At 33.2% G+C, this 14,466-nt stretch overlaps 1 protein-coding gene across 1 annotated transcript; it reads left to right on the forward strand.

Moving 5' to 3' along the window:
- Positions 1-1,051: 1,051 nt before the first annotated feature.
- On the forward strand, positions 1,052-12,391 carry LOC127181893 (NACHT, LRR and PYD domains-containing protein 1 homolog). Its single transcript, XM_051136897.1, is given in 22 exon segments — positions 1,052-1,281; positions 1,581-1,664; positions 1,888-1,934; positions 2,418-2,487; positions 2,969-3,055; positions 3,192-4,794; positions 5,042-5,122; positions 5,296-5,367; positions 5,470-5,515; positions 5,517-5,599; positions 5,912-6,064; positions 6,172-6,182; positions 6,237-6,304; positions 6,383-6,503; positions 7,076-7,140; positions 7,332-7,408; positions 7,578-7,795; positions 8,043-8,296; positions 8,993-9,109; positions 9,624-9,777; positions 10,238-10,282; positions 10,832-12,391. Coding segments are annotated over 22 exon segments (3,747 nt in total). The 5' UTR covers positions 1,052-1,265; the 3' UTR covers positions 11,107-12,391.
- Positions 12,392-14,466: the final 2,075 nt, after the last annotated feature.

Raw genomic sequence — 14,466 nt, forward strand, 5'->3', positions numbered from 1 at the left:
TGATGCTGTCATGTAAATAGTTTTCTAATCAGCAATAAATATAACAATTTCTGATCAACCCATATCAATTGCATGCTTAAAATAACATACCGGTTAAAGCCCCGCCCATTTCAATACAACATGACCCACTTCCAGGTTAAATCCCACCCACTTCCGGGTTAGGCCCCGCCCACTCCGAGTACAGATACAGATAATTCATATGGTTAACAGATACAGATACAGATACAGATAATGCTGTACTCGCTCATCCCTAGTTAATATAAAAGTGTTTTATTTAATCTTTTATTTTAATGTTTGTATGTATGTGTGTGTGTATATATATATATATATATATATATATATATATATATATATTTATATATATATATATATATATATATATATATATATATATATATATGTTTGTAAATACTTTAAATTTCTACATAAACGTTTGTATTGTACATTAATAATTCTAAATAATTTATTAATGTTAATAAATGTTAATATAAATGTGTTTTATTTAATCTTTTATTTTAATGTTTGTATGTGTGTGTGTATATATATATATATATATATATATATACACACACACACACACACACACACATACAAACATTAAATTAAAAGATTAAATAAAAAACATTTATATTAACATTTATTAACATTAATAAATTATTTTTAATAATGTACAAATACAAACGTTTATGCACAAAAATTACATAAACTAAAAGGAAACGCCGGTGTGACGGCTTTTTCTTCTTCTATATATAGTCAGTGAGAGAGAGAGAGCCTACACACACACACACACACACACACACACACAAACATCAAAATAAAAAAAACGGAATAAAACACATTAATAGTATTATTTTTTTACATTAATAAATTATTTAGAATAATTAATATACAATACAAACGTTTATGGACTAATGTAAAGTATTTATAAACATACGAATAAAAAGTATATAGGAAACGCCGGTTTGACAGCTTCTTGTCATGCATTGTGCCTGCTCTCAGTACCCGTACTGTAAGTGCACGATTACACGCGCAAAAAAAAAAAGTGCGGCTGGCTTGACCGTGTATTTTTGAAGCGCGGCTGGCTTGACCGCAGTGTTTATAGAACGCTTCCGCAGTGGAATAACGATCATGCTGTTGCCCTGTTGCCCGTGAAATTCTGTACGGTAAACAGCAGTAATTTTTTATGGAAACTATGGAAAATGTTCTAACGTGATTTTTCGAATTTCCTGAGAATTCTCGTTGAGTTCAAACAGCGCCATATAAAGATGGAGGTGCCTGAGGGTGAGTAGAAAAGTTAAAATGTGATACATTTTGAAGCTTCCTGCTGAGGTTTTGTCCCGCTCAATCTCGCTGCCACAAGAAATTGGGCTACTTCTTTGCCGACTTGAGAACTTGCAGTCTGAATCAAATGCGATGAGATTAAAAAAATATATAATTAAAAGAAGGTATTTCTATTGATGATGCTAAAACATATGGCAATGGGTAAGATCTGCACCTGCTACGCAGACGTGGCACCGGTCCGGCACATTTATGGAAGTCGCTATAACATCTCGATTGATTTTGACAAATTTTTGGTCCAGATTTTAATTTTAGTGACCGTGCGGAGGATGTTCCTGAACCCAAGAGGCGAAGAAAATATCCAGAACTCCATAAGCCTACTGATGGTATTGACTCTTGTTTTTACTTATGCAATGATTTAAATTGAGCGTTGTCTTTGCTACAATCCATCTGACAATAAAAGATTTCAATTCTATTATTATTTTCCACTTATACTGTAAATGCGATCACTTTAATCATACTTTAATCACGTACTGCTCTGTACTTCTGAATCCTAAGTTTTTTTTTTTGACATGATCTCTGACATGAACTTGCCTAATTCTTTTTCAGGGCAGGAAGAACACCTAGCATTGTTTTCACCTACACTCCAATTTACAGTAAGGATTGTATTTTCTGACCATTCCTCAATGCAGAAATACTTTGTGTAATATTGGTGGTTTTTCTTGCATGTGCAGCCTGTTTCCCGTGGGGTTTCTTCCTTGCTAAACTCCTATGTAGACCAGATTTATGTTTTGATTGCATATGATTCTATGTATTAGTGCACCTGATTCTAATTTTAGATGCCTACAAATGTAATTTTTTCCACTCTGGAAATTTCTGTTTTTGTTTTTCTTAATAATGACTGTTGCTTCTTTTGCTGCGGAAAAAGTACATTGTAAGTAATTTGCTAAATGATATATGTTGCCTTTAATCTTTTAAAATTGGAGAAATGACCATCCAATATCTCTGTACATACATGTTGTAATAAACTCTTAACTTTTCAAGGTTTGCACTAACATTTTCACAACACTGCTATCCGTTTCTTTCTTTCATTTTCTTTTTCTTTTTTTTTTTTTTTTTTTTTTTTTTTTTTTTGGAAGATTGCTCATCGCTTAAAAAAAATCTTGCCAACATTGGAAGAGACTCCACACAGCCTGTCTGGGATGACAGGTAGGTCCATATTTTCACTTTAAAAAGTTGTTTTATCAGTACTGTCATGAATTCACACACTACGTTGTGATTTAATACAAAAAACTTGAAACTGAAGATGCTACCCTCTCCTCATTACCTGAGTTGTTGGCCGTTGTTTCAACATGACAATGGTGATATGCGTTCTTCCAATGTAAAAATCTTTCAGTGGACATGTATTTTACCCAATCTTAACATTCTTGAGCAGCTAAGAAGGATTCTGTAAAGACTAGCTGAGCAGAACTTCCCATTAAATATCAGGGCATTTAAGGAGGTAGTCCTCCGGGAGTTAAACAGGACAGATGTGACAGTTTGTCATAAACTTGTATGCTCAGTGTCAAGAAGGGTCAGAGAGGACATACTAAGTACTAGAATATACATTTGCCAAATTTAATCTAGGGTGTACTCATTTCTGCAATCCTTCATTTAAACAAAATTGGCTTTTTTGTGTGTGTGTGTTCAGAGCTCATCACACAAAGATCAGATGACTCCTCTAAAGTAAAATATAAGAGGAAGAGACAGAGAGAATTCTATGAGAAACAAGACTTTGGTATGGACACCTCTTGTACTTGATCTGCTTAACACAATTTTCATTTTTTTTAAATAAATAGTAAACATAAATGATAAATAATAAGTGTACTTGTATTGTTGGTGAATCAATTGGTTGTTGGTTGATTGTCCCTTAGGAGCTCAGGATATTGTCCAGCAGTATAAGCTATCAGTCAAAAGGAAGTATGAGAGTGTGTTGAGCTTCCTGTGTGGTGAACAAGAGTCATTTTCTGCCCTGTATACTGAACCAGTGTTCATGCAAAAAAATGCAAATGGAACTTTTAAGAAAACCTGTGTGTCTGAGTTGCTTCAGTTCGATGATCTGGCAACTGTCATTCTTCGAGGCGACTCTGGCAGTGGTAAATCCATCATAGCTCAGAAGACTATGTTGGACTGGGCATCTGATGCAGTTTCTGTCAGACAATTTGATTTAGTTTTCTATCTGAGGTGTGAAGAACTGATGTGTATTTCTGAAGAGATGAACTTATTTGAGCTCTTGAGCTGCAATTGCAGTTTAACATCAGATGAGATTTCACAGATACTACAGCAGTCACCAGAGACACTTTTCATCATTGATGGATTTGATGAACTGAGACTCACACAGGACATTTATGACATGTCAGCACACATTCATCCGTTACAAAAAGCTCCACCTGATGTCATTCTTTGTGGCCTTTTGAGAGGTATCCTGCCAGAGTCGTTACTGCTGGTCACCACCAAAACTAATGACACAGTAAGCAAGCTGGTGAAAGGACAAAAGCGTTTCATTGAGATCATGGGCTTTTATGTGATGGAGGTGGTGAAGTACTTCATTAAACCATATTATTCTGTGACGGCAAATGAATCCCTTTTCGCTGCCTGTTCCATTCCCGTTATCTGCCGGATCATCAGTGAGAGGGTCAAATTAGGTGCAGTAACAAGTGGACTGGAAACCACCACCTCCATCTATGTTGACTTTGTGTCCACTCTACTGGAGCATCACTGCCAGGATTTGAATCAGTCTGTCCTGAGCCTGCTGAAGAGTCTGGGTCAACTGGCAGAAAGAGGGATGCTGGAACAACAAGTCATGTTTAATGAGAAAAGCTTGTATAAATTGGATTTAGACCCTGCTGGCAGTCCATTCCTGTGCAGGTTCCTCTTTAAGAGAATAATCCGCCAGGAGACGATGTTCAGTTTCATGCATCTCAGCTTTCAGGAGTTCTTCACTGCTCTGTACTATGTTCTTCTGGATGAAAAAGAGTCTCAGAGGGAAATGAGGGAGCTGCTTCGCACTGTACAGAGAGGATGGGCTTTGTCATCTTGGTCTCATAAAGACTTTTCAGTGGCCGATGTAGAAATAACACGTGCAAAGCTGCTGCAGCCTGTGATTCTGTTTCTCTGTGGTTTCTGTAAGAAGGAATGGATCCCATCATTCTTTCAAAAGCACAATATGGCTGTCTCTATCAGCATAGAAACCCAGCTTAAGGAGTGGATCAATCAGTGTGCATGGAGATATCAAAATGAGCATATGCTGTTCATTCTCCATTGTCTTTATGAGCTCCATGAGAAGAGCTTCATTGCAAAAGTTTTGGAAGGCTTGGTTGTGATAGATCTGTCTAATACACCACTAAAAATGACAGACTGTTGGGTGTTGAAGTACTGTCTACAGTGCTGTGAACAAATGGAAAATCTGAAACTCCATGTAACACCTGATAACCTGAAGATTCTCCAGCCTGACCTGTGCCGCTGTAAAGAGCTGTGGTGAGCAAAAGTCCAGACATTGTTTGCCTTAAGTACCGTCATCTCATGATTTTGCAATGATGTAAATCTTTTTTAGATGCCTTAAAGGAGAAGTCCACTTCCAAATAGTAAAACTTAACATTTCACGTTGACTAAACTTAAAATTTTAAGGCAGCACGAACACTTACTTCTTATAGTTAAAAGTTTTTTTTACAGTGCATAAGGAGTATTAAATACCTGATATACCGGTTTCTTTCTACTTAAAAAGGTTAACGATGGATCGCATTTCAGAAGATGTCGTTTGTTTGATAACAGCTGCTGGTGAAGGAAAGTTTCTGCATAAACTGATGTAAAGTATTTTTAAGTTTGAATTTAATTTCTGAATAACACTGAACAAAAGAAATGAGTTACTGCTAATGTATATACAAATGTAATTTGTATATTTCACACATTTTATGTTATGTACATGTATAATGTCATTACCAACTGCAGTAATGCACTTTATATACCTTTAATTGCCAGAATAAAGATGGTTGAAAACAGCGGAAGTCCATTCTGCCCAGAGACTGTGTCAGTCAGAGATAATGACATCAAGTAAGAAGCACCATCATTATCTCACTTGTTACATAATGAAGTGTAGTCTGGTGCTTAGAATAAATCTACACTAATGTTTGTTCATATCTCTTGCTGCTTCAGGTTGTCTATTTGCTCATCAGTGATCACAGAAACAACAGAATTAACTCTTAACATGTCCACACGCATTAATTAAGACCATCACGTGGGTAAAATCGCAGAACGAACGGGCAGTGAACAATTACAGACATTTGTGAGTGGAAGCTTCATTCATTCTTTTTAACCCATAAGAATTGCTGTCATTTCCATCATGCACAGAATTTTAGAAAACAGTTTAATTTTTTCCAAAAGGTTATTTGCTTCATTTAATTGAATTGATAGGGGAACATCTTTGCCAGAGCAAAGTGACAGGTGGTTTGGCAGTCTGTGAATAAATTTATTTGGTCTTTATTAGAGAAAATCAGTTCATGTCTTTTTTTTATTCTTATGTAGATGTAGATCTTTAATTTTTATGCTTGAGAACCAGCTTGTCACAAATATAATTTATTTTGTTGTTGTTGTTTAGTGGTCTTGAGGAAGAGGAAGTTCGTCTGCTGAGGTTCCTGGAATCTGTGTCTGGTTTAAAGAAAGTCTGTCTGCAGCTTTCAAATCTGACTAACACACTGGCAGATCAAGTTCTGTCCCTCATTCAGGCCTGTCCCAGTCTGATTGAATTCAGGTAACTCAACAATCTGCCCAATTATTTAGGTTTTATGTAGTTTTTTTTATCACTGTGAAAATTTTACTTCTAAAATAACAATACATCACATTGCCCATGTAAACCAGAAGCTCTAGCAGTTTCAAATTATATGCAGTAAATTTGTTAAAATATATTTCAGCTTAAATATCAGAAAAAAAGCCTTGTGAAAATCCAGTACCTGATGGAACCATTGAAAAAGATGGGTTTGACTCTGACTGTGTAAGTTTTTATTAAATATATTATTATGATATGGACATTATTTTCCTGTAGAGAATAATTAATAATTTTGCAGGATAGTCATCATCCATGTTGCATGTTATTCTAATTAGCTGGAGGACATCCCTGTTTATTCAGTCAGATGTGAAGGGATTCAAAAAGGAGGAGTTTAAGACAAAGAGAGAAAAGACTGAGAGTAAAAGTAAGTTTAACAGTTTTGTTGTAGTTTTAATAATTCAGACTCCTGTCCATTGTCCTAAAAAATAAAAGATTCACAAGTGGTTGCACATGTTTTTCTGTGGTAGCTGTTATTTGAGTCTGTGGGATTTACTGTTCTGTTTAAATTGCTGTTTTTAGTTCCTAATGAAGTTATTGGCCAAGTGGCAAGTAACCGTGTTTTATTAACCTTTATTTATTTGTTCAGTTTAATTAAATGATTTATTTAACAAAATCCTGTTTTTACTCTTAATTTTCACTCTGGTGTGTTTTAATTTCACGACAAAAAATGCAAATATCATCTCAGTGTAATATTTAGTTTTGAATTTTTAGTCCAGGCATAGTATTAAAGGCAGATAATGATCAGTTTTCATTTTAAAAATTAAAAGCCACTTTTTTAATTTTTTTTTTTTCATTTCTAACAACCATTCTGGACATGAGCATCGGTGCAGTATTGTACCAGACATATGATCTGATCTGATTTACTTTAAACTTGTTGATGTTTGTCCTTTGTTCTTAAATGTCTTTAAAGTGTTTGAATTGTGTTTTGTCTGACAGTAGGAGAGAGATTAGATTCTGTGCCTTGCTCATCAATAAAAGTTGAATCACCACCACAACAATCAGTGAGTAACACCTGTGCTATTGAGGATTTCTTTCTTTCTTTCTTTCTTTTCTTTCTTTTTTTTAAACCATCTCCAGATGCACCATTCATCACACACAAATGTCAGACTGAACTGCAGAAATTAAACATTAAATCTTTTCAGTGATAGTATTTTGAGGATAAACTATTCCCTTCTTCTTTTCTTTACTTCAGGCTTCAGAAGATGCTAAAGTGTTCACACCTGAACGTATTCAGAGGGGTGATGAGGACAAACACAAGAATACATACAGGTATTGATATAAACACTTTTCAGTTTCATCTTGTTTATGTGTCAAATCGAGTTAGATTGTGTTTTATTTTGTTTTTTCTTTCTTTCTTTTTTTTTTTTTTTTTTTTTTTGCATAATAATAGATGCAGGTAGTTATGACTTATTATGAAAATGGTTATTCTCTCCTCCAGGTTTCTGTGTCCACATGCTGGTCAGTTTCGTTGCAGTCTGACCAACCTTGTGTTTGTGATGGAGAATAAAGGAAAGGTGCTGTATAACATTGTCTCGTGGGATTCTTGTGTGTTAGATGGTTTGGGTCAGATGCGGCCTGCAGGACCCTTGTACAACATTGACTGTGCCGGGGGTTCAGTCTCACAACTGCACCTTCCACATTGTGAAATACTCTCTGGTATGTTTATTTCTACATATTAAATGTATTATTAATGTTTTTCACAGTGGTTTACAACTGTATAGAATTCATGCAACAGTCAATTTATTTGAAACTGCAGTTATTTGTCGATATCCATGTAAAAAATCAGCAAGGAGTGAGATGAGAGATCTTAATTATCAAATAATATGCACTTAATGTACAAAGGTCATGAATTTTGCCAAATAAGATAAACATTTTTAACAAAATTCTTAAATGTATTTTTCAGAGAAAAATAAGGATGGTTTGGCTGTAGCACATTTCACTGGCGGCAATATAGAAATGATACAGCCATTCAATGTGACTAAAACACATGTGATCATAGACATCAAAGACCTCTCCATATATGGACTTATAAAAAAGATATTTCCTGGTTTCCCCATTGTTGCTCAAGTGTTGCTGTTCCTTCGACCCGTAACTGTCGAGCAGAAACAGAAAATACTTAATGTCCATTTGCTTCCAGGGAATGTTCCATTATCAGAGGTACTGCTGTCTGAACATATTGTTTCTTTGTGCTTTGCCTTTTGGCCATTCACTTTGTTTAACAAGTATTCTAACAAAACCTGTATCTTTCAAAGCTCCTTTAACAAACTTTTTTTTTGTGTATATCTGTACTACTTCAGTATAGCTTTGACACATTCATGAGAATAGAAGGGTCCTTTCAGAAGAACACTAGATCTAAACACAGACAATAGAATGCAACATTGCATACCACCAATCATCTCTTAAAATAGTTTGCATTCAATCCTGCTCAGTTAGCTGCATTTGTACAGCATAACTCAACCACTGTAGTTTAGACACCACTTTAAAATGACTACACAGTGCATTTGGATGTTCTAACACTTTTTTAATTTTATTAAAAGTCTGTGTAAAGCAAAATGTATTATGTATTCTGATATTGTCACATCACTGAAAAATGTGTTATTAACCACCCAGCCAATTATGAATGATTAAAAAACACTGCCAAGTAAATAAAATAAGTTATCAAAATTTTGAAAAAATAAGCAGTGTTCTCTGCTCTCAAATGCCCCCAGCCCCAATTTCTATATTTAATAAAATTCTGTAAATATGATGCCAGTTTTTTGTGCTGAAATGCATTGTGAATGTAACTGTTTAAATTAACATTTGATTCATATTTACCCTTTTTTGTCCCCTCAAACCCTCCCCCCTTTACTCAAGGTCCAGCACTGGCACCAGGATAAAACATACATCGAGACAAGTTCACAATGTCATCTGTTCCCTGGCAGAAAATACAGTCTGTGTTGTCAGCCAGAAGATTGTGAAGTGCAACCAATGGTAAGATAGTATTTAATCAGTAACATAGTATTTAATCAAGAATACGTCATACATAGCTTGCACATAAATTATATAGCTTAATTCAAGTGTGCTATTAGATAATTAGCACACTAACATTAGAGAGTTGATGTACATTAGGGATGGGTATTGACACAGATTTCATGAATTCCAATTCAGAAGCTCATAACTGAGTTGAGATTGTGATCTTGATTTGATTTGATTCAATGGATATTAGTTTTCCTAAGGAAATAAATATTCTCATTTGGTACATTATTATATTATAGGTTAAAATTAACAATACAAATACTACATTTAATTGCTATTTATTTTCAGATGTGATAGTCAACACTCAAAAAAATCATCCAGTTCTACCCTTGACTATAAGGCGATGTTAATTTATTATAAACATTAACCATAAGATTTTCTGTAAAGCTGCTTTGAAACGGTATGTTGTAAACGTGAAACTTCAGAAAAGTTAGAATTAACCGCTTCATGTCTGTGTTCTTTTTTTCAGAGCGAGGTGTTTGAGTGTAATAAATTTAGCCAAAACTATCATCCCATGTTTGAAGTGTTTCTGAATGTCAACATCGAGGAGATCAGATTGGGTGTTTTGGACAAAACTAAAGATGGGAAGGAAGTGTGGAACAGACGGCGAATCCTTCTTACGGGTAGTCATGAAACTGGCTCTGATGAAATAATTTTTTTAGAAATAGCTACACAAGCTACTAACAAAGTAGCCAACTATGCTTTGAAGAAGCAATACATTGTCTAAATATATAAAAGTCGGATTGTGCATTTATTTTGTGATCAGCAATATTATAAAATCTGGCACACAAGCATGATCTCTGTTACAGTGGCATCATTAAACAGATAATCTTACACTAAATGGGTAAATTCAAACCAAACACAACTAATAAAACTACAACTATGTCTATAATGAAGAAGTTGTGGTTCATATTTTTTTTTGTTACTGGTTAATTTGCATGAACAGTCCAAATGTTACATCCCAGCATTTACACTTGAAATGGATTGTAGGCTTGCACCTAGCAACAGAATTTAAGTCATAACTTTAAAATGTGAATATGACAGGTATTTCTCAGTGATCTCATTTGTCTTTTTTATTTTTAGCACCAAGTCAAGGTGTGGAACCTCATGTTCAAAGAAGGCTCACAGGTTTGACTTAAATGCTTTAAAATTCACAACATTTCATTTGGAGTTTTATTCTTCTGATTCTTTCAAGGGTTTCTGTGGGTCTTAAAGTATCTTAATTTGCTCTTACACAAATATAAAAAAGTATTCAGTTCATAAAATCATGGCACAAGATGTTGCATGCATGCAAAAAAGAAAGCCTTCCACAGTATTTTTGTCTTGTGTTAAAGGCTTGTTTTCTGAAAGACTGAGCAAAGTTAAGTGAGTTTATGGTTAAAACAAGTACAAATGTCAATGAGGTATGAAAACATCTCCCTTTGAGTTAAGTTGATTTTTCTGAGCCTGTTAAAAGTTAATACAACAAATTTTCTGTTTCCTATATTTTTACATTTAGAGAACCTATGATGTGTTTTGTTCCTTTAATTTTTTTTACTTGGTCTTAAAAAGATCTTTAAAAAATGTTTAAATTTACCTTCATAAAACCTGCAGGAACCCTGTCTCTCACACACAAGCGTAACTTGAAGTAACATGAAAGAGTTCCTTCTCTTTAAATCTTCTTTTGTTTTCCATCAGAATCTGAATTTGTGAATAAACACAGAGAGGAACTCATTCAGAGAGTTTTATCAGTGATGGCGATTGCTGACTGTCTGAAGAGAAAAAACATGATTAGTAGTGAAATGTACAGTAAAGTTCATGCTGCAGAACCACGGCAGGAGAAAATGAGACTCTTGTTGGATGCTCTTGACTCTGGAGGAGCTGCTGTAAAAGCAGAATTTTACAGACTGCTGAAGGAGAACGAACCTCATCTAGTAGATGACCTGGAGTCTGGACTCAGTAGACCACACTAAGAGACTGTTTGTATTCACAAACGTGGAAAAAAAAAACTGTTTTACAAAGCCTACCCAAGTGTCTAAATTGTTAGGTGTAGGACATTGATCAGCACAAGCCAAGCTCAGAGCTTGGGGGGAGAGAATCGGATACAAGAGATGTCATATTATTAATCTTTGAGTTTCTGGAGGAGCTGGACACATTCATATCAAATTGTCTTGATGAACAAGGCCTCATGCCATGTTCTGTGAATAGTCTTTCAGAGCAAGGAATCTCTCTGTGTAGCCTATGTATGTAGGTCTGTGTACTGCATAACAAGAACAGTTTGTCTGATCATTCAACTGTTTATTCAGCTGCTCAGACTTATAATATTTAGAACATATATATATTTTTAAACACAACCAGTCAAACGTTTTTGAAGGGTAAGATTTTTATGTTTTTTTTGTTGTTGTTGTTGTTGTTTTTTAAAGAAGTCTCTTCTGCCCACAAAGCCTAGATTTATTTGATCCAAAGTATAACAAAAACAGTAACATTTTAAAATATTTTTACTATTTAAAATAACTCTTTTTCTATTTGAAACAGTTTTCTGTATTTCTATTAAAATATAATTAATTCCATTGATTTCAAATGTGACTTTTAGCATTACTCCAGTCACATGATCCTTCAAAAATTATTCTATATTTTGATTTGCTGCTCATTATTATTATTGTTATTATTATTTATTATTTGGATCTTTCTATTTATCAAAGAATCCAGAAAAAATGTACTCAACTGCTTTAAATATTGATGATAATCAGAAATGTTTCTTGAGCAAATCAGCATATTAGAATAATTTCTGAAGGATCAAGTGACACAGAAGACTGTAATGATGTAATGTTGCTGAAAATTTAGCTTTGAACAGAAATGTATTATGCTTTAAAATATATTCAAATAGAAAGCTTAAATTTTGTGTTATTTTGGATCAAATAAATGCAGGCTTAGTGAGCAAAATACCCTTCTTTAAAAAAACAAACAAACAAAAAAAACAATAAAAATCTTATTTTGGCTGGTAGTGTATATTTTTATAACATTTTAAACTGAATTATTTTTGTAAAATAATACATAAATAATGGCTGAAGAAGTAATGTATGTCTTTTTATTCATCTTTAAGTATCTGGACACATTTCATATCAAGTTGTGATGAACAAGGCCTGAAGGTCAATGTCATGTTACTTATTTAAACTATCAAAGCAGTCAACCTCTATTTAGCCTATGTATGTGTAGCCTACTGCATATGGAGAACTGTTGATTCTGTCATTAAAATGTTAACACTTTGTGATAAGTGTAACACATCTTTTAAAAAATAACTGACAATTATACAATACCAACTTTTACAATAATTTTACATACATTTACAATACCAAAATCGAACTGTCCCCTTTAAATTTGATACATTTAAAATTCGCCTAAAATCGATCATAATAAATGTGAATGTATCTCATTACATAAATGAACAAGGTAAGGTTTAAAGGTTTTTATTAACAATTAGCCTAATGTAGTCAATGCAAGCGTATTACAGGCTGTCATGATGACGAAATCAGCTCCGTATATTAGACATATTGAATATATTTAAGTTGTGCCATTTTAGCCTAAACATCATTTACACAAATAAGAAAATGTGTATCAGTAAAACGAAGGACAATGGCCTGTTATTTTATATAGATCCTCGAAACTACCGTAAGTTGCTTTGACATACTTCCGGCTTTCCCCGTGATTTTTTTTTTTTTAATTTTTTATTTTGCAATTATGTACATATTAATACAAATATATACATCTCACAACAGAAATAGAAAAAAGGTATACAGGGAGAATGAAAAAAAAACACACAAAAGAACAAGTGCATGTACAGGAGTAAAAAGAATCTATGCTAGGGATAAAAGAAAAATTAAAACATTTAATTAACCAAATTAAATTGACACAGTGCTTCATAAGTCTTTTTAGCTTTTCTGTTTCTAATATTTTGTAATGTAATACCATATTGTTTAATTTCTTTAATAGAATGTTCACAATTTGGCTTAGCTTTAGTCCATTTCTTTACATGAATGTGATATTTTCCAAGTAAAACAATTAGTTGCATAAGAAAGGAAATTGTACTTTTAGAATCAATAGTATCTTTTACAAAAAAAGAATACAACATCATACATTTCCATTTGTATTAATGTACCAAACATTCTAGAAATGAAGTTAGAGACATCTAGCCAAAATAATTTTGAGTATACACATTGAAAGAAAAGATGAGTCACAGACTCTTTAACACCACAGGGTTTTTTTTTCTTTTATTTTTTTATTCAAGAAAAAAGATTGAACATTACAAAAATATTAACAGGTAAATCCAGATACACAAAATATCAAAGCAATTTTATACAGTAAAACAGAGCTCTAAAGGGAGAGAAACAAATAGATTAAAAAATAAATAAATAAAAGATAAGATAAAATAAACAACAAATATATATATATATATATATATATATATTGTTTATTTATATATATATATATATATATATACATAAAATAAAACAAAAACCATTGAAACAACTAAACAATAGTTAACATTTTCTTCCTTTTTCCTTAGGACATATTCAACAGTTGCAGCGGGGGAGCTATATCAGAAAAGAATCTCTCCATGAAATCTAACAATATGACATTCTTTTTATTATTAATTTGCATTAGAGACTTTTTCAAAATCTCTATTTCTGATAAAAATAAATTACACTTTGGTATGCATTTCACAAATTTCTGTTTATGAATATAATATTTACCTTGTAAAATGAAAACATTAACAACATAATCATTTTACATTTGTGTGACAAAGTACAAATCACATCTTTTAAAGAAAGCATATAGTTGACATTTCTTCACAGAAATAGAAAGGCACTAACAACAGAGACAAATCACAATCATAAAACAAATGACACAAATCTTCCTCATGTGCATTACAGAAACTACAAGTATTGTCAATGTCCACGAATTTAGAAAGAGCTAATTTACATGGGTAAATTTTGTGAAGTATTTTGAAATGCACCTCTTTAACTTTATTCAAAATACTACATTTATAAGAATTTGACCAGGTCGTTTTCCAATTAATATCAGAAATTTTTGCATTCCAAAAGAATTTTCCTCTAGGTGAGATTTTATGTATTAATTGCAAAATTTGTCTAATATTTTTATTATTATAAGAGGAAGAAAGTATTGCAATACCATCACACACACACACACACACACACACACACACACACACATACATATATGAGAGCTATGGTAAAAATCACGTTCTAGACGAGCACTGCCATTTGGATCAGTTCTCTGACGCTTTTACCGTAATACGCAGTTTATGCGCGACC

This window comes from Labeo rohita, chromosome 2 (assembly GCF_022985175.1).
Source record: "Labeo rohita strain BAU-BD-2019 chromosome 2, IGBB_LRoh.1.0, whole genome shotgun sequence".
Lineage (NCBI taxonomy): Eukaryota > Metazoa > Chordata > Actinopteri > Cypriniformes > Cyprinidae > Labeo > Labeo rohita.